The sequence below is a fragment of the Prionailurus bengalensis genome, chromosome D1 (genome assembly GCF_016509475.1).
Source record: "Prionailurus bengalensis isolate Pbe53 chromosome D1, Fcat_Pben_1.1_paternal_pri, whole genome shotgun sequence".
NCBI classification, from domain to species: domain Eukaryota; kingdom Metazoa; phylum Chordata; class Mammalia; order Carnivora; family Felidae; genus Prionailurus; species Prionailurus bengalensis.
Window position 1 is genome coordinate 73,937,740 of NC_057346.1, and position 20,347 is coordinate 73,958,086.

The window sequence follows — 20,347 nt, forward strand, 5'->3', positions numbered from 1 at the left end:
GATTGGATCATTTTAAAAAACTGCAAATAAATAAGTGGATTTTAATTTGGTAATCAGGAAGACACAAAGACTATACAAGTTTGTTGTATTTGAGTTTGTTTTTTGATGATACGTTGTAAAAATTCTCCCAGTGCAATATTTGTCGGAATATATTATTCTAGTCATCATTTGTATAGCTTTGTTTTTAAGTATATTAAATGTAAAATCAGAAAAACACGTAATATTTGTGGTGATTTTCTGGGGAAAAAGGTAAACTTGGCAGTGTTGAAAGAATGGATTCTTTGCAAAACACTATTTTATAGAGTCATAGAGTCTTAGGGCCTTAGAGATCATGTACCAATGAGGGAATTCCTTTTCCAGCATTCCTTTTCCAGCATTCCAGCAGTATCCAGCCCCTGCTTCCAGTGATAGCATTGAAGTGGAAATCCCAGTGGTTTGCAGAGTGGTTTATTGGGCAAGTTTAGGGATTCATCAGATAACTTCCTTCGGAAGAAGTTATTTAATGATGTCAGTAATATCAGAAGAGGCCTTCTCCCCAGGTTAAGACTCCCTGGAGGAGGTAGCAGTTGAGAAAAGGTGTAATTTGGGATTTTAGAATTCCATAGCTGGATCTAACCTTGTAGATCTCTTACTTGTTAAAACTGTGGCCCAGAAACTGTGACCTTCACTTAGCTAGTTGGTATCAGCGTGGGCACCCTGCTCACCTCCCAGTTCTGTGCTCTTTTCACTATGCATGCTGTTCTGCAGGTGAGTGAGAATGTAAATATCTACTTAGTTACTGACAGTACCACTAAGTCTTACATTCACACCCTGCCTGATCCTGTAATTCTTACAACAGCCCTGCAGGGAAGATTTTACTATCTCACTTTTAGGGAAGTGGAAACCGAGGTAACTTGCCCACGGTCTGTCACACAATCAGTGATGATGCAGCTGGCAGTTGAGTGCAGGTCGGCCTGTGATTTTCTATAGATTGCATACATTACTTTTAGTGATGTGAGGGAAAAACTAGGTAGGATCAGTGAGACTACTGGAATGCAAGATGCCAGGCATCTTACTGTAGCACTGCTACTTGTGTTCTGAACTTTGTAGTTAAAACCGATTTAAAAACTGGTATGGAGGTGGTAAAACTTAGTGATCACTGAATGAACAGGTTTTGCTGGACAAGGTCAGAAGCCACTTTTTGGTTAGTAAGGGGATGGGAAATTAAGGGCTGCCTTCAGATGCTGGATATAAATTTGGCTTTCAGTTTAAGAAACTTAAGCTTTTTTTTTTTTTTTAAAGTAATGTAAGTTTATTTTATGGATGGTAAGGGCAGTCACCCTGTGGCAACCCTACCCACACTCTGGCACTGAGTTAGTTAACTTCCACCACACGGAGGGGGCGCCCAGCTTCACTTTACAAAGTGAACCTGGGCTCCTGAGGTGGCTCAGTCCGTGAAGCCTGGGACTTCAGCTCAGGTCATGGTCTCATGGTCGGTGGGTTCCAGTCCCCTGCAAGGAGCTCTGCACTGACAGCTCGGCGCCTGGAGCCTGCTTCAGATTCTGTGTCTCCCTATCTCTCTGCCCCTCCCCTGCTTGTGTTTTTTCTCTCTCTTTCTCAAAGTAAATAAACATTAAAAAAAAAAAAACAAAACAAAAACAGAAACAAAACAAAGTGAACCAGAGGCTGACCTGAAGCCCCCGCCGTAAGACACCTCCCCGCCCAAGGCGGTAACCTCTGCCGCCCAAGGCTGGGATCTCCCGGCTCTCCTGCGCCATGGCGGGGCTGTAGCCGGGCACATGGCTCCTTACAAGTGTTCAACGTAAAGAGAGCAGCCAGCCAGACCCACTTCGCAGACAAGCGGAAGGGACTCATAGGCCTAGGAGGTGCGGGCTCGCCTTTACTTAAGCCCTTTCGCGGGCTCGCGGGCTCCCTGCAGTCCCGCCCACTCAGTGTCTCTGTTGCTGAGGGCGGGTTGACTTACGTAGGGGAAGCTTCTGGAGACAGCTTAGTAGGCGGACCCAGGCTCCAGCCGGTCCTTTGAGCAAGTGGGCGCAGCCAGATCGCACGTGGCAGTGGACATGGCTCACGGGTCGGAAGGCCGTGTGTCGCGGGGCTGCAAGCTGCCTCTCCTGCACCTTCATGTGTCTCTGCCTCTACTTCTGTTCCTGTGGCATTCGCCGCCCAGCGCAAGTAGGCCCGCTGCGCCCGGAGAGGGGGGGGGGGGCGGCTGGGTGTGTGAGGTAGGCGGAGGTGTGTGGGGGTGGAGGCAGGGTGGGATGCGTAGGCAGGATGGGGTGCTGGCCGCACGGCAGCCCCCTCACCGGTCCGCGACAGCAGGAGTCCCGTCCGGTCCCGTCCCGTCCGAGATCCGCAGCCGCTCCGGGCTCTAACGAGCTCCGGGAGCTCTCCTCCGAAATTTCGAGTTCGTTTACTCATTCATTACTGTACTGTCGGCTACTGTGTGCAGAGTCGGCCCTTGTAGAAACCTGGGGAGGGGGGCCTCCTTTGATTCTATGCTCTGAATGCTCTGTGAATTTCAGAGCCGCTTGCATCATTTTGCTACAGCTGAGAAGGGAAAGGGGGAGGAAGTGAAAAAAAACCACCCCACTTGCTTATCCCATGTGTTGTCCGGGAGGTATCTTCACTTTACTGAAAAGTCTGCAGAGAGTGAGGGGAACGTTTTAACCTCGTGGTGATATTCAAACCTTCTCTTTTACTTTTTTTTTGGTGGGGGGGGGAGGGACACTGATGGATGTTTCTGTCTAATTATCGAACAGGACACCAGAAGGCTGAAAGGCATATGAAGAGATGTTTAAACTCATTACTAATCATAGAATAGAAGTTAACACAGTAAAATATCACTTGACGCTTACTAGACTGGCCAGAGTAGGCCAGGCTGTGCCAAGTGGTGGTGGGTGGATGGTTAGGGATGTGGGAATTTCGGAGACCATCTGAGTGTCCATCCTTGGGGCTGTACATGAGCCAAATGTGGATTTGCATATAGAGAACTTGTCAACAACTTCAACCAATGGACTAGCCGTACACATAGCAGTGAGAGGATCTTGAAACAGTGCCAGAAGCAGAAACAGTAACATGTAACTCCATAGCATTTTCATAAGTTTGAGAAACAAAACAAGGCAGTTTTAAAGAGAACAAAAATGTAAGCATTAAACATCTTAGAACGGGTGCCTGTTGTGGGAGGGAGATGGAAATACAAAATAATAAATAGTATTTCTATATACTTGCAATGAGCAATCCAAAAATAAAATTAAGAGAAAAGTTCTACTTATGAATCCATCAGAAAGAATAAAATACTTAGGAATAAGTTTAACAACAGGAGCACAAAACTTTTACTCTGAAAACTATATGTTTTTTTTTTTAATTTTTTTTTTCAACATTTATTTATTTTTGGGACAGAGAGAGACAGAGCATGAACGGGGGAGGGGCAGAGAGAGAGGGAGACACAGAATCGGAAACAGGCTCCAGGCTCTGAGCCATCAGCCCAGAGCCCGATGCGGGGCTCGAACTCCCGGACCGCGAGATCGTGACCTGGCTGAAGTCGGACGCTTAACCGACTGCGCCACCCAGGCGCCCCTGTTTTTTTTAGTTTTATAATTCATTTAATGGCAACTGGTAATCATCAAATTATCAATTGTTATCTTTAAAAGTGATTACACTAGCTTTGCTATCATTTCTCAAGGATACCTAGACTTACAGATATTTCCCACATAAGATGCATCATATGAATCACCAGCATTGATAAAACCAGATCCAGGGAAAGAACTAAGTTTGGGGAGACATGCATGATCTTAATATAGCAAATGTTTAGCCTGTCTTGATTATTTACAAAATGAGAACAGCAGGAATATTTGCTGTTGAAAATTTTTAAAGAAGATCTAAAGTGAAATGGAAAAATTATCCCATCCTAAGTTTTTTTAGGCCGCCTAACAAATACCTTAGACTAAGTGACTTAAACAACAGAGATTTATTTCTCACAGTTCTGGAGGCTGGGAAGTCCACCATCTAGGTGCTGACTGAATTGGGTCCTGGTGAGGGGCCTCTTCCTGACTTGTAGAGGAATACCTTCTTACTTTATCCCCTGGTGCTGAGAAAGAGATCTCTCTGCCTGTCTCTTATTAGGACACTAATCCCATTTACGAGGGCTTCACCTTTGTGACCTAATTACCTCCCAAAGGCCCCACCTCCAAGTACCATCACACTGGGGGTTAGGCTTCAACTGTGTGAAATTTGGAGGGACACAAACATTCATTCCATAGTACATCCCCAAAACACATTTATGGATTGGAAGACAACATTATTAAGATGGCAGTACTCCCCAAATTGCTACACATTCAGTGCAATTCATGTTAGAATCTCGGCTGAGTTCTTTGTAGAAATTGATAAACTGATTCTAAAATTCCTCTGAAATTGCAAGGGACATAGAATATTGAAAACAATCTTGAAAAAGAAGAACCAAGTTGAACACTCTTACGTGGGTTAATGCAGGGCCGTGAACTAAGAGCGTCTGTACCTGAAACACCCCCTGCCCCTCACAAAAAAAGGGATTTGTTTCCATTTATGTGGTAGTGTTTGAGAGTATCAGGCCTATGTTTTTTTCCAACAGTCTCCCATAACTGAATTCTCTTATTGCCACAGGTTCCCTGCATGTGAAGATGGCAGGGACAACTCAGACTGTGCTCCTGAATGACAATGCCACTATTTTCTGCCAAGTCTGTGGTGACCCCTCCCCAAACATAACCATTATGGGTGTCACCTGGTTTTGGAAGAATCCAGGGTCTGCAACAGAAGTTAAGCTATTTGAGTTTTTTGGAGGCCAACAAATGACAGGTCGACCTGGAGCCATGGTGCCTCTTAAGAGTTTGGAGAGTGGGAATGCCTCACTGCAGCTGCCAGGGATCCAGCTGAGGGAAGCAGGAGAGTACCGATGTGAGGTGGTGATCACCCCTCACAAAGCAGTGGGACAAGTCAAGCTGGAGGTTGTGGGTGAGTTCCCTGGGGTCAGGGCCCTGTGGTTTCCGTGGTACTGAGGCTTGGGGTGGAGTTGTGGCTGGGCCAGATGGAGCAGAGGTTTAGAACATGCCTATGAGTCAGACAGATGGGTTTGACAGCCAAACAGTGTTGGGCAAGTTACTAATCACGTAGAACCTCTATTAACCACATAGAAACTCTTTCTGCACAAATGTAATAGTACCTGCCTAGGAAGTTTATTGTGGGGAAGAGTCTATGAAAAATTCAGGTAACATGCTTAGTATAATGTATGGCCCACTGTAAGTGCTCAGTGAAAGACAGCTATATAAGTTATGATATGATTTACTTAGTGTATGGATGGTGAGTGTTTACTGCAGAGGTGTCTCTGAAAGGTAGCCAGGAAAGGAGTGAGATGCTGCGTTCCATAGATCTGAATCCTGTTTTATTTTATTTTATTTTTTAATTTTTTTTTCAACGTTTATTTATTTTTGGGACAGAGAGAGACAGAGCATGAACGGGGGAGGGGCAGTGAGAGAGGGAGACAGAATCGGAAACAGGCTCCAGGCTCTGAGCCATCAGCCCAGAGCCTGACGCGGGGCTCGAACTCACGGACCGCGAGATCGTGACTTGGCTGAAGTCGGACGCTTAACCGACTGCGCCACCCAGGCGCCCCTTATTTTTTTTTTAAACGTTTATTTATTTTTGAGACAGAGAGAGACAGAGCATGAACAGGGGAGGGTCAGAGAGAGGGAGAGAGAATCCGAAACAGGCTCCAGGCTCTGAGCTGTCAACACAGAGCCCGACGTGGGGCTCGAACTCATGGACCACGAGATCATGACCTGACCCGAAGTCGGCCGCTCAACCGACTGAGCCACCCAGGCGCCCCTGAATCCTGTTTTAGTTTTGCTGCTTCCAAACTGGGTGATTGGGCCAGTCACTTAACATTTTTGGACCTGAATTTTCCCCTGCACAAAATGGGGTGATAAATCACACCTGTCTCATGATGTTCTGAGGATTACGTAACATAATGCATGAACATGCCCAGCTGGGTGCTGGTGTGAGGTAGGTGCCCAGTGAAGACTTGCAGCAACAGCCACACTGTCCACCAAACACCTCTTTGAGCTCTCCTCTGTTATGATTGGTCTGATCATATGTAGATGAGCTTTGGGGGGTGTATTTGTTTGCTGGGGTTTGCCGTAACAAAATACCACTGACAGGTGGCTTAAATGACAGAAATTTATTTTCTCACAACCCTGGAGTCTAGCAGTCTGAAATGAAGGTATCCGTGGGGTTGTTTTTTTCTGAGGGCTTTTTGCTTGGCTTGTAGATGGCCATCTTCTCCCGGTCTTCAGTATTCTTCCCTCTGTGCATGTGTGTCCTACTCTTTCCTTCTTGCAAGTGCATTGGTCATATTAGTCTAGGGCCCAACCTAATGATCTCATTGTAACTGAGTTACCTAAATAAAGACCCTATTTCCAAATATAGTCACAGTCCGAGGCACTGGGGTTAGGACTTCAGCATATGAATTTTGAGAGGCCACAATTCAGCCTATAAAAGGGGGACAGCGTCTATGAGCCTTCCCAAAATTGTACTTAGGACTTTTAATATTTTGTACATATTAGTTTGGGGGATGAGAATGTTAAGTTAGGATTCATTTCCTCTGCAACTGACAGAAAGCTTAAAATAAAAGCATTTAAAAAATTAATAGGTTTTATTTGTTAGAATAGCTTTAGATTGACAGAAAAATTGCAAAGATAGTACAGAGTTTTCATATCACTCCCATCTCTGCACACCACTTTCCCTATTATTAACATCTTGCATTAGTATGGTATATTTGTTACAAATAATGAGCCAATATTGATAATTATTATTATTAATTAAAGTCCATAGTTTATTCAGATTTCCTTAACTTTTTTTTTTTTTAATTTTTTTTTTCAACATTTATTTATTTTTGGGACAGAGAGAGACAGAGCATGAACGGGGGAGGGGCAGAGAGAGAGGGAGACACAGAATCGGAAACAGGCTCCAGGCTCTGAGCCATCAGCCCAGAGCCCGACGCGGGGCTCGAACCCACGGACCGCGAGATCGTGACCTGGCTGAAGTCGGACGCTTAACCGACTGCGCCACCCAGGCGCCCCCAGATTTCCTTAACTTTTAATCTGATGTCTTTTTTTCTGTTCCAGGATCCCATCCAAAATACCACAATACATTTAGTTGTTATGTGTCCTTAGGCTCCTCTTTACTGTCACAGTTTCTCAGTTTCACAGGCTTTTCCTTGTTTTGGCAACCTTGATATTCTGAGGAGTAATGGTCAGGTATATCATAGGATGCCGCTCTATTGGCATTTCCCTGCTATTTTTCTCATAATTCACTGGAGTTATGGTTTTGGGGGAGGAAGATCACAGAGGTAAAGTGCCATTTTCATCCCATCCCATTTCTTTGAATGATTTATGACTCTTGGTGTTGACCTTAATCATCTAGCTTTAGTATTTGTCTGGTTTTTCCCCTATAAAGCTACTCTCCTCTCCTCTTTGTCATCTTATAGTCTTTGAAAGGAAGTCACTCTATGCAGCGCACATTTAAGCTGTGGTAAATTATGCTCCCCCTCCTTTAGAGTGGAGTAGTTACACAATTTATTTGGGATTCTTCTGCACAAGAGATTTCTCTCTTCTCCCTCACTTATTAATCTAAATTTATTGATGTCAATTTGGACTCAGGATATTTATTTTGTACTTTAGGTTATAATTTCATACAACTTTATTTTATTGCTCAAATTGTTCCTGCTTTGGCCATTGGGAGCATTTTCAGTTGACTCTTGTGTCTCTTTGACATACTCTCATCATTGTGGGGTTTTGTTTTGATCTAAGCACTTCCTTACTTTCTGGCACTAGAAGATGCTCCAGGATCATCTTGTGTATTTCTTGTCCCATTCCCAGAATCAGCCAATTATTCAAGGAATTCTCTCTGGTTCTTTTGATTGGAAAATATGTTAGAAACCAAAATGCGGGCACTGGATATGCTTGTCCCCACTGGGATATCATTGCTTCTGGGCCCTCTAAACTGACAGAGCAAATAAATATGTGTATGTATACTAATCTGTGTATATACAAAAATCTGTAAGAATTTCTATTTTTAACCATCTGTGTCTATATTTATTTTAATATAGTAGTTCTTAATGATGTCCCTAACTTTAATCTATTACCATATGAATCATTCTAGCCTCCTTCTTTTGCATATTTGTGAAACCCACTCCAGCAGTAAGAAACCTGGCTCCCATCGTCCTCTCGTCTATTTACTTAATTGTTTAATTCTAGTATATGTCTACAGCCATATCAGAACTGTTAACTTGTACCCCCATGAGAAACAACATTATCACCCAGGGTAGTATTTGCAATTCATCTTGCCTTTGTTCTTGTAGACTCCATTTATTTCAGAAGTTCCATAGGTCAGCACCTTTCTTCTGTCCCTTGCAGCGAGGCTCTTTCGTACATTTGTAGTACACTTAGATTTGTTGTTACAGTGTACCTTCTCTCTTTTGGGGGATTCCTTGAACTTTTAAATGGTTTATTTAAAATTTGCATACCTTAAGATTCACTCTGTGTGTTCCTAGTTCTGTGAGTTTGACATATATGTTACAGTATCACAGAATAGTTTTCACTGCCTCTGCTTCACCTATTTGCCCCTCCCCCTGGACCCCTTACACCACTAATCTTTTTACTGCCCCCATAGTTTTGCCTTTTCTACAATATTATATAATTGAATTGGAATCATCAGTATGAAGCCTTTTCAGATGGGCTTCCTTCACATAGCAATATACATTCAAGATTCCTCCATGTCTTTTTTTGTTGTTGTTTGTTATTTTGGTGGCTTGATAGCTCATTTATTTTTATCACTGAATAATATTCCATTGTATGGATGTGCTATAGTTTGTTTATCCATTCACCTATTGAAAAATATCTTGATTGTTTCCAGTTTTTGGCAATTAGGAATAAAGCTGCCATAAACATTCAGGTGCAGGTTTTTGTGTAGACATAATTTTTCATCTCAATTGGGTTAATACCCAAGAGTGTGATTGCTGGATCATATGTTAAGACGATGTTTAAACTTGTAAGAAACTGCCAGTTCTTCCAGAGTGACTGTATCATTTTGCATTTCTACCAGTCATGAATGAGAGTTCCTGTTGTTCTATATCCTCATCGACATTTGGTATCGTTAATTTTTTGTATTTTAGCTATTCTAGTAAGTATGTAGTGATATCACATCTGTTGTTTTAATTTGTAATTCCCTAATGACATGTGATGTTGAGGATCTTTCTATTTGCTTTTTTGTCCTCTGCATATCTTCTTTTGAAAGATACTTGTTTAGATCTTTTGACCATTTTTCAGTTGGGTCCTTTGTGTCCCAGTTGTTGAGTTTTAAGAATCCTCTGTTATGTTATTTATTTATTTTTTGAGTCATCTGTATATTTTAGATACAAATCCTTTATCAGATAATGTGTTTTGCAAATATACTAGCTAGGACTTCCATCACAATATTGAATAGGAGTGGTCAGAAGAGATAGCCCTGCTTTGTTCCTGTCTTTAGTTTCTCACCATTAAGTGTGATGTTAGCTGTAAGTTTTTTGTAGATGTTCTTTTTCAAGTTGAGAAAGTTCCCCTTATCCTAGTTTCCTGAGAGTTTTTAACATGAATGGGTGTTGGATTTTGCCAAATCCTTTTTTTGCATAACTGATATGATCATGTAATTTTTCTTCTTTAATCTGTTGATGTGATGGATTATATTAATTGACTTGAATGATGAAACAGTCTTGAATACCTGGAATAAATCCCACTTAGTTGTGGTGTATAATTATTTTTATACATTGTTGGGCTCAATTTGCTAATATTTTGTTGAGGACTTTTGCATTTAGTGTACTGAAACATATTGGTCTATAGTTTTCCTTTCTTGTAATGTTTTCATCTGGTTTTGGGATTACTGTATTACTGGGCTTATAGAATGAGTTAGGATGTGTTGCCTCTAATTGCTAGAAGAAATTGTAAAAAATTGGTATCATTATTAATTTAAATGTTTGGTAGAATTCACCATTGAAACCATTTGGGCCTAGTGCTTTATTTTTTTGAGGTTATTAATTATTGATTAAATTTCCCTAATAGATGCAGGCCAATTCAAATTATCTATTTTTTCTTGTGTGAATCTTGGTAATTTTTGTCTCTCAAGGAATTGGTCCATTTTATTCAAGTTATTATATATGTGGGCATAATGGTGCTCATAATGTTCCTTTATTATCTGTCTGTTCGTGGCATCAGTAGTGATCCCTCTTTCATTTATGATATTAGTACTTTATGTCTTCTCCGTTTTGTTCTTAGTCATCCTAGAAGCTTATCATTTTAGTAATCATTTCAAAGCCACAGTTTTTGGTTTCATTGATTTTCCCCATTGATTTCCTGTTTTCAGTTTCATTGTTTTCTGTTTTAAATTTTGACATTTCTTTTCTTCTGCTTGTTTTGGGCTAAACTGCTCTTCTTCCTCTAGCTTCTGAAGGTGGAAGCTTATTAATTAAGATAGTTGATTATATATTTCTCCTCTTTTGTAAAATATGTATTCAATATTATACACTCCACTCTAGGCATTTCTTTTGTAGCGCTTGCAAATTTTCATAAGTAGGATTTTCATTTTAATTTCATTTGGTTCAAAATATTGTAAAATTTCTCTTGAGACTTTTTCTTTGACCCAGATATTATTTAGAATAGAAATGATTTAATTCTCCAAGTAATTTGGAATTTTTGCAGCCATCCTTCTGCTTATTTATATCTGGAGAGCTCCATCGTGGTCTGAGAATATACCCTGCATGATTTCTATTCTTTAAAATGTTTAAAGATGTAGTCTATGAGCTAGAATGTGATTTGTCTTGGTGAGTGTTCCACATGAACTGGAGAATAATGTATATTCTGCTGTTGGATAAAGTATCCTATTAATTAATTCAGTCCAGATGATTGGTGGTGCTATTCCTTTCAACTATTTTCTTACTGCTTTTCTGCTTGCTGGTCTATCAACTAATGAAAGATGAGTGTTAAAATCTCCAACTACAATTGCAGATTTGTCTATTTGTCCTTGTAGTTCTTTCAGTTTTTGCCTCATGTATTTTGACATTCTGTTGTCAGGTGCATACAAGTTGAGGATTTTTAGGTCTTCTTGAATAATTGATCCCTTTTTCACTAAGTAATGTCTCTTTTTATCCCTAATAAAAATTTTGTTGTTGTTGTTCTGAAGGCTTCTTTTAAATTCACAGTTACTCTAGCTTTCTTTGGGTTAGCATTAGTATAGTGTGTCTTTCTCAATCCCTTTGATTTAAACCTATCTGTTTAAACCTGTCTTCATATTTAAAGTGGGTTTCTTACAGAAAACGTGTAGGTGAGTCTTTTGTTTTTTATCCACTCTGATAGTCTCTGTCTTTTAATTAATATGTTTAGACCATTCATTTAAAGTGATTATGTATATAGTTGGATTAGTATGTACCATTCTATTTGGTGAACTTGTTCTTTGCTTCCTTTTTTTTTTTTAACCTTTCTCTCCCCCTCTTTAAAAAAAAAATTTTTTTAGGTTTATTCATTTTTCAGAGACACAGAGAGACAAAGCATGAGTTGGGGAGGGGCAGAGAGAGAAGGAGATATGGAATCTGAAGCAGGCACCAGGCTCTGAACTGTCAGCACAGAACCCGATGCGGGGCTGGAACCTGCAGACCATGAGATCATGACCTGAGCTGAAGTCAGACACTTAACAGACTGAGCCACCCAGGCGCTTCTCTCTCTCTCTCTCTCTCTCTCTCTCTCTCTCTCTCTCTCTCTTTATTGTAAAATATGTTTATTGATGATAAAACTGCTATAATTTACTACTGGTACTTGATGTTACAAATGTTAGGGTCTTTGAGACATGTAGGATCCTTGTAATGTACCTGGCATGCAAACCCCATGATTTGAGCTCTCCTAATCACTTTTGTGATTTCTGTTTCTTCCCACTAAGACCAGTCCTATGCCTTTCATAAATGCATCCAGTAAATGGAGAAATAAGCTGGGACAAAAACTGTACATTCTTTTAATCTACATGTTTTCCACACAAGATACATTTTTTAAGAGGCTCCTTGTAAGGATTTTCCACTGGAATGGGCAGGTCCTCATTGCTGGCTACCTGTTTTCTTTGAGTTTCCCTCGAATAGATTTGGTGCCTTGCAGCTCTCTAGGTTTTCCTCTACTGTTATCACCCTGGAGCCCCATTGCTGTGGTAATGAAGTGTTGCTGAGGGGAAACAGTGGATCTTACCATTAAAGCTCATTCTTGGAGACCTGTAAGCCCCTAGGCTGTGACCTTTAGAAGTGTTCCTAGGTGAGACCTGAAGGCTAGAGGGGGCTAAAGTTGGCTAATCATCTTTACCCCAGGTCAGAGAAGGCTCTGGCAGTCTTTTCTCTTGAGAGCATCCTCTGTTATGGATATTGCACTGGGTATATTTTTAAATACCTTTCCTCTCCCCTGAAACAGGAGGGGATTTTTTTCTTGAATCTTCACTGTGAGAACCTGGTGGTGTTCCTGGTGGTACAACCAATGAAAGTATGGTGGCCGCCATGAGACTGAGCACCCCCCCCCCCCCCCCACCCAGGAGTTTCTTACTCTCATCCTTTAGAGATTTGTCAAGAGTTGCTACTTAAGTGCTTCTACTGGTTTATGGCTCTGGTATCTGCTTACGGTGCCATGATCTTGGCCGCGATTCTCTCAATCTGCCTGTCTAGTTTTCAGGGTGCTGGTTTGCCTTGTCACCTCAATTCTCTGATGGATCTAAGAAAACTTGTTGATGTGCAGTTTGTTCATCTTGTTACGACTTCCAGGGTCTTCACATGTTAGAAGGGAAACCAGAAGTCAACGATGACTTTTAAAAAAGGTAGTTTATTGTCTTTCACACAACTGTAGCCAACCCAAGGCAGGTGAGGCAGTTTTGTGACCTTAGGGGCCCCAGGATCCTTTTATCTTATCACTTTGCCATTCTCAACAGGTAGCTTCCACCTTGAGTTTGGAAGTGGTTTCTCTGTCTCTAGTCATCAGGTGGTATTCCAGCCATTCTGCAGGAAGGAGGAAGGGGGAGAGGAAGAGAAGGACACAGTCCTTTTCTTTTTTCTTTTCTTTTCTTTTTAAAAAAAAAATTTTTTTTTTGGCACAGTCCTTTTCTCTAAGATACCCTTGTTATTTAAAGATACTTCCAGAAAGTTGCTTTCATCACTTCTGATTACAATTAAATTACTAGACCCTAAGTTCATATGGCTACATGGAGGTTGAAAGATGTAGCTTTAATTTGGATATGTCATTGAAGATTGGAAATTGGCCATTAGCAGTCTCTACCACAGCAGTGTTCCAAGCCTTTCCTCAGATTTTTACAGGTGTCTATGTAGGATACAAAGTAGCTTAAGAAACTCTGCTCTGTAAAATTGCTGTGAGAGTAGGGAGCCATAGCATATCAGCTGACACTGAAACCAACATTCCCAGAATATTTAGCCTGAGCAGAATCCCATTCAGTATGCTCACCTTTCCTAAAGGCTTGCTGAATCTTAGGATTGTTACTGGGGCATTGGGTTGATAGTAATCTAGTCCCTACCTACCCTCAAAGTATGACTTCTCTCTTGGCAGCTTTTCCAGTCAGCAGCTTGTTTCCAGAGCAAGCCATAGTGAAGGAAAAGCAAGAAACACTTATTTTGTGTATGTCAAGTGGGTTCCACCTTGACAACATTACTATTACGTGGAAAAAATTATCCCAGAAGGATCCTCAGGAGGTTTTTGAAGGCATCATCACTAATCACACCATCGAGAATGGTATGTTTAATGTCACTAGCTTCTTGATGCTGAAGCCCTCTCTGGAAGACAATATGACCATCTACCAGTGTGTGATATATCACAAATCCTTGCCTACCCCTCAGAAGCTCAATTTCACCTTGACTGTGATAGGTAAGCAACCTCTTGAACATTTCTCTTACTCTTCACCTTGAGGTCAGGTAACATAAAACTTTGGTTCCCAGGCAGTCCCTAAGGGAAGATTGGGGGCCAGTAGGGAAGATAGAAAGCTTGGTATGGCATAGCTCAGCCCTAGAGTCAGCAGTCCAGACTAGGTCTCTTAAGCCAGGGCAGATAGTCTAGGAGGTGGAGAGTGGTGACAAAAGTTCTCAGATGAAAACAGGGCTCCTTGTTAGCCATGGCTTGGGGTGTGAAGCTTGCTAGCTACAAGGAGAGTGGGCATAGGATCCTGTCCGTGTCCTCTGAGGATAAGGGTCTATCAGGGGCCAGGGACCCAGCCCTGCCAGCAACTCCTCTGCTCAGGCCCCAGGTCCACTGCAAACTGTTGGCTGGTAGAGGCTGAGTCAATTCTGCCTTATGGATTGTGCCCAGGATGGGGAGGCCATAGTGGAGTGGTCCTGCAGGAGCCCAGCACTTTCCTTAGCTCAAGGATCCTTAGCTCAAGATCCTTAGCTCAAGGTCCTTAGCTCAAGATCCTTAGCTCAAGGATCCTTAGCTCAAGATCTACAACTCACTATAAAATCCTTCCTGCTGGTGGAATGAGGTCCATTGAGCACATATCTTGGCTTCCTCGGTCACAGCTCTGGTCCTGGGTGGGTATGACCCTTCTGACTAGATGCATCTGCCTGGAGCTATGAGGGGTAAAGAAGGCAGGGTCTGACCAGGAGCCCTGTGGGATGTGGTCTGGGTGTGCCAGATGGGCACTGGGATGGTCCTGGAGGGAGAGAGGAATGGTTCTTGGAAGTAAGGGCTAGGAATGTATGTATGGGTGGTGTGTGAAGGGATGTGTACAGGGTATGTGTGGGGCATGGGGAGTATGAAATTGAAACACGCTTCGTGTGTATCGAATAAGGGGTTTGTCTGCATCATATGTATGTCTGAGTCCATTCAGGTTGCTATAACAATTTGCCACAGACTGGGTGGCTTCAAAACAGCAGATCTTTATCTTTCACAGTTCCAGAGGCTGAAAGTTTGCAATGGTTGTGCCACCATGGTTGGGTGAGGACTCTCTTCTGGGTTGCACACTTCTTATTGTATCCTCACATGGTGGAAGGGATGAGGGAGCTCTCTAGGGCCTCTGTCATAAGGGCACTAAACCCATTCACGAGGACTCTACCGGCATGACCTAATCACCTCCCCCAAACCCTATCTCCTAATACCATCACTCTGCGCATCAGGATTTCAGTATATGAATTGGGAGGGGGGGCACACATATTCAGTCTATAGGAGTAAGGGTGTAGTAGTTTGGAAGCTTTGAACATTGCGTGGCATGTGCGTGTGCTATGTAGTGTTCAGTATTGCAGTGTTTCCTGGCAAGTGCTAAACACACTGTTTGATGGGTGGAGGTGTGTGTGATACGAATGGAGGACGCCAAGACGCGTGGCAGAGGGTCACAGGGACAGGGAAAATGACATACAACCCCAGGTCCTAGCAGTGGTTGTGTGGTCTCTGGCTCCAGCCCTTAAGTTTCCTCTTAATGTTTTTTTCCTCTTTCCCTCTGCAGAATCTGAGAAGACAGCTTGGAGTTTGAACAATTTTTTCTACATTGGAGTCTCCTTGTCACTTGCAGTGATTTTATTAATTATTTATCTTTTAAAAAAGGTAAGAGGCTCCAAGGCAAAGTTTAGCCCTATGTTTTGGAGTTGACTTTGGGAGTTCGGGGATTCTAGAATGCCAGTGGATGCCATTGAGGAGTTCTTAGGATTGATATTGGTGTGTGTTTGTGGTATGTGGCTTTTCTGATGCTGCACTGATGAACTTTCTTTTCCGATCTCCATGTGGTGCTTTGTGACTCTGGGGAGACGCAGTGTAAAGCCCCTCTGCCTCTTCGTAATGTACACATCTCATTGTGAATCAAACACTTTTGGTTCAGACCAGGTTTTTGAACCATGTGTGGGCTGCACTGTTGTTCTCACACATAGAAACTGTGGCTCAGAGGTGAGAATTCCTTCTCCCAGGTGCTGATATTTTGTTAATAGCTCGATGAGATAACCTACCACCAGATTTCATTGGTTTAACTAGGAATTTCTTTATTTTTTTATTTCTATTTTATTTTAGAGAGAGGGCGCAAGTAGGGGAGAGGGGCAGAGGGAGAGAGGGAGAATCCCAAGCAGGTTCCATGCTCGGCACAGAGCCTGATGTGGGGTTTGATCCCATGACCCTGGGATCACAACCTGAGCCTAAACCAAGAGACAGATGCTCAACTGACTGAGCCACTCAGGCACCCCTAACCCGGAATTCCTAACTCTCCCTAAGTGTTTCTGAACTAAAACATGTTTTCAAACATGTTCTTCCCTGACTATGGCCCAAATATCAAATAAAACAACTCAAACTGTAGAGGCCCAAGAGACCAATGTAAATATGTTTTTTAAAATGGTTCCACAGAATAAAATTGCCTTTAGTTTTTTATGGGCCTGCCAAGGCAGAATCTGTGCAGTAGCTAATACGTCTTATTATACGTGCCTTAAGAAAAATAGAATAATCAGTTAATTAAGAAAAAAGGCGGGGTGCCTGGGTGGCTCAGTCAGTTAAGCATCCGACTTCAGCTCAGGTCACGATCTCGCGGTCTGTGAGTTCGAGCCCCGCGTCGGGCTCTGGGCTGATGGCTCAGAGCCTGGAGCCTGCTTCCGATTCTGTGTCTCCCTCTCCCTCTGCCCCTCCCCCGTTCATGCTCTGTCTCTCTCTGTCTCAAAAAAAATAAATAAACGTTAAAAAGAAAAGAAAAAAAGGCTATTTGTTTATCTAAAATTTGCCAACCGATTCATGGGATTTATTCTTTGGGTGGGACCTAGGCCAATGAGACAACTAGATATAAAGTGGTTTTCAAATGTGTCTTGTGGTATTTGTACTGTTCTCCTATTTCTTGCCTTCCTCTGACTTGTGATATCCAGGTGCTCTCATGATAACCTCACGTTTGATGATGATACTTTTTGAAAAAGAGACTCAAGCCTTTGTGACTAGCCTGGATTCTGCAATTTTGCTCCAATTTTGTTTGCAATTTTGGCTCCAAACCTTCACGCTTCCTCACATCCATGTCCTTTGCCATGTAATATTGCAGTGTCCTCCAATTATAGGCTGCTCCTTAACATTGGGCTCAACCTTATGACTTGCTTTGGTCAATAGAATGAGACCAAAGTAAAAGAGTGCCATTTCTAAGTCTAGGCCTCAAGAGACTTGGTGCATTTCCATTTGCTTTCTTTGGTGCTTCAGATGTTAGTAAGAGGAGGATGCATCCAAGTGAGCCTGTTTGGGGTGAGAGAGACACTGGAAGCAGAGCCTGCTGCAGGCTGAGCAACACTGGAAGTTAGGGCTAGTTGCTGTATTGGAGGCCACACTAAATCATCTAAATCAGATGACGGCCATGCAACTCCCAGACAGGTGAGCAAATCTGGCTGAGATCATCAGTACTCAACAGAACCAACTCTCAAATGAGTGAGAGATAAATACTTTTTTTTTTCTCCAGAGCCACTGTGTTTTGGGTTGGCTTGTTACACAGCAAAAGCTAACTGATACAGCTCCTCATGAAGCTGAGTTTTGACTAGAATGTATGGTTGCTATGGAGATGTGCTGCTGAGACCCTTTGCAGAGAGACCCTGCTATGGAGTGTACTCAGCCAACATGCTCCAGCTGTGTCATCTCAGGGAGCTGCTGCAGTATTTGAGCTTATGCCATGCTCTCCCTGGGAAGCCCTAGAAAATAGCTGAGAAGGCCAGGAGGCTTTGTAGTTCCCTGTTGGGGTGGCTAACACTTTCTCAGAGTTTCACTGTAGTCTGAGGCTCTTGCTACCCAATCTTCTCCTTCCTCGAACCTTCACAGATATGAGACCTGCATCATGGGCTAAAGGTTTTACCCCCATACTCATGTGCCCTCTCCCCTTTATCTTTCGCAGGCACGACCCCAAACATGTCCCTTATCCTGTGTCTTGAAAGCTTCTTCTCAAAACACCCAAACCTATACAGCAGAGACTGAGGAATTAAAATGAGGTGCTGTCATTATGATGCATTCGTGTCTTATTCACATGGAGGAACCACTAGAACATTGGAAGTTCTTACACAGAAACATCAGAAACAAGGTTTCTCAGCAAATGCATAAGTAACTGAAATTACTTTTCCTAATGGCTTTAATGGTTTGCTCAAGAGCAGACTGTTCATTCTTCCTTCCTTAATAGCCTTCTGCCAATCAGCTCATCCAAGAAAAAGAAAGCAATGCTTTCCAAAGAAGACATACAGATAGACAACAGATACATGAAAAGGTGCTCAACATCACTAATTATCAGGGAAGCCAAAACCACAATGAGATATTAGCTCATACCTGTCAGAATGACTATTATCAGAAAGACAAGAAACAACAAGTATTGGTGAGGATGTGGAGAAAAGGGAGCCCTAGTGCACTATTGGTGGGAATGAAAATTGGTCAGCCACAATGGAAAACAGAACAGAACAGTTCTATCTGAAAATAGAACTACCATATGACCCAGCAATTCGACTTCTGGGTATTTGAAGAAAATGAAAACACTAACTCTAAAAGATATATGCGCCCCTATGTTCACTGAAATATTATTTACAATAGCCAAGATATAGGAACAAGTGTCCTTTAATAGATGAATGGATAAAGAAAATGTTATACCTGTGTCACACACACACACACACACACACGCACACGCACACACACACACATAAAATGAAATATATATGTTTATATAAATGGAATATATAATATATATGTAAAATATATATATAAAATTCTATTAACATATAATGTAATTTATTCATTTTGGAATTTTATTCACCCTTGCAAAAAGAGTGAAATCTTGTCATTTGCAACAATATGCATGAAACACCTTGAGGGTGTTATGCTAAGTGAAATAAGTCAGACCGAGAAAGACAAATACCGTATTATCTCACATGTGCAATCTAAAAAACCAAAACCCAAGCTCATCAATAACAGAACACAATGGTGGTTTTCAGGGTGGGGTGGGATGGATGAAACGGGTGAAAGTGGTCAAAAGGTACAAACTTCTAGTTATAAAATAAGTCATGCGGGTGTAATGTGCACCATGGTGCCTTTAGTTAATAATACTGTAATGCATATTTGGAAGTTACTAAGAGTAAATCTTAAAAATTTAGAAAAACCAATTTGACAATAAATTTCATATATTAAAAAAAAATTTAGAAAAACTTTTAAGAAAAAATATTTTTGTAACTATGTATAGTGACAGGTGTTAATTAGACATATTGTGGTGATCGTTTTGCAACATATACAACTGTTGAATCATGTCATACACCTGAAACTCATATAATGCTGTATGTCAATTATACTCCGATAAAAAAAAAGTAACATTTAGTGTTTCTGGACTGTGGGCTGTATCCATTTCAAATTCTGCTTCTTAGTTCAATGAGATTGACCTGTACATGTTAATATAAGAATAAATCTATTGAACTGCATTTTTAATTTAATATCTCTAAATTTTTCTTTGAGAGGAGACAAGTGACTTGTCTAGGGTCTCATGGCTAGTAAAGGGTAGAGCTCGGGTTTTTAATCAATGTGTCCTACTACCAACGAAGATCCAGGGTAGGGTTGGGCTGTGAAAGATGAGCTGGAACATTAGGTTTAGAGGAGAGGCTTAGTCTGTACGGTTCTTGTCTATTCTTTTTTTTTTTTATATGAAATTTATTGTCAAATTAGTTTCCATACAACACCCAGTGCTCATCTCAAAAGATGCCCTCTTCAATGCCCATCACCTACCCCCCCCTCCCTCCCACCCCCCATCAACCCTCAGTTTGTTCTCAGTTTTTAAGAGTCTCTTATGCTTTGCCTGTCTCTCCCACTCTAACCTCTTTTTTTTTCTTTTTTTTCCTTCCCCTCCCCCATGTTTCTGTTAAGTTTCTCAGGATCCACATAAGAGTGAAAACATGGTGTCTGTCTTTCTCTGTATGGCTTTTTTCACTTAGTATAACACTCTCGAGTTCCAGCCACGTTGCTACAAAGGGCCTTATTTCATTATTTCTCATTGCCACGTAGTACTCCATTGTGTATATAAACCACAATTTCTTTATCCATTCATCAGTTGATGGACATTTAGGCTTTTTCCACAATTTGGCTATTGTTGAGAGTGCTGCTCTAAACATTGGGGGTAGTTCTTGTCTATTCTTAGGGGAGGACCTGTTGGTTAGTGTGCTTGACCATTGCCTTAGTTTCTGTAACTGAACCAAAGTGACTGATGCTATTCCCAAATGGATCTGTGTGTGGGCACCTCATTCAGGACAGAAGTTGAAAGGAGTGTGGAGGGTCTTATGCCAGGTGTTAGTCATGGGTAAGGTACAATG

At 41.8% G+C, this 20,347-nt stretch overlaps 1 protein-coding gene and 1 non-coding gene across 2 annotated transcripts; one reads left to right on the forward strand and one right to left on the reverse strand.

Moving 5' to 3' along the window:
• Nucleotides 1-1,974: 1,974 nt before the first annotated feature.
• Nucleotides 1,975-18,019, forward strand: NCR3LG1 (natural killer cell cytotoxicity receptor 3 ligand 1). The gene is made up of 5 exons (XM_043582351.1): nucleotides 1,975-2,172; nucleotides 4,639-4,986; nucleotides 13,641-13,955; nucleotides 15,526-15,623; nucleotides 17,911-18,019. The coding sequence occupies exons 1-5, from the start codon at nucleotides 2,061-2,063 to the stop codon at nucleotides 18,001-18,003; spliced, it is 966 nt and encodes a 321-aa protein (XP_043438286.1). The 5' UTR covers nucleotides 1,975-2,060; the 3' UTR covers nucleotides 18,004-18,019.
• On the reverse strand, nucleotides 3,725-3,857 carry LOC122484573. Its single transcript, XR_006297632.1, has one exon. It is a non-coding gene; the product is annotated as a small nucleolar RNA SNORA72 (small nucleolar RNA).
• Nucleotides 18,020-20,347: the final 2,328 nt, after the last annotated feature.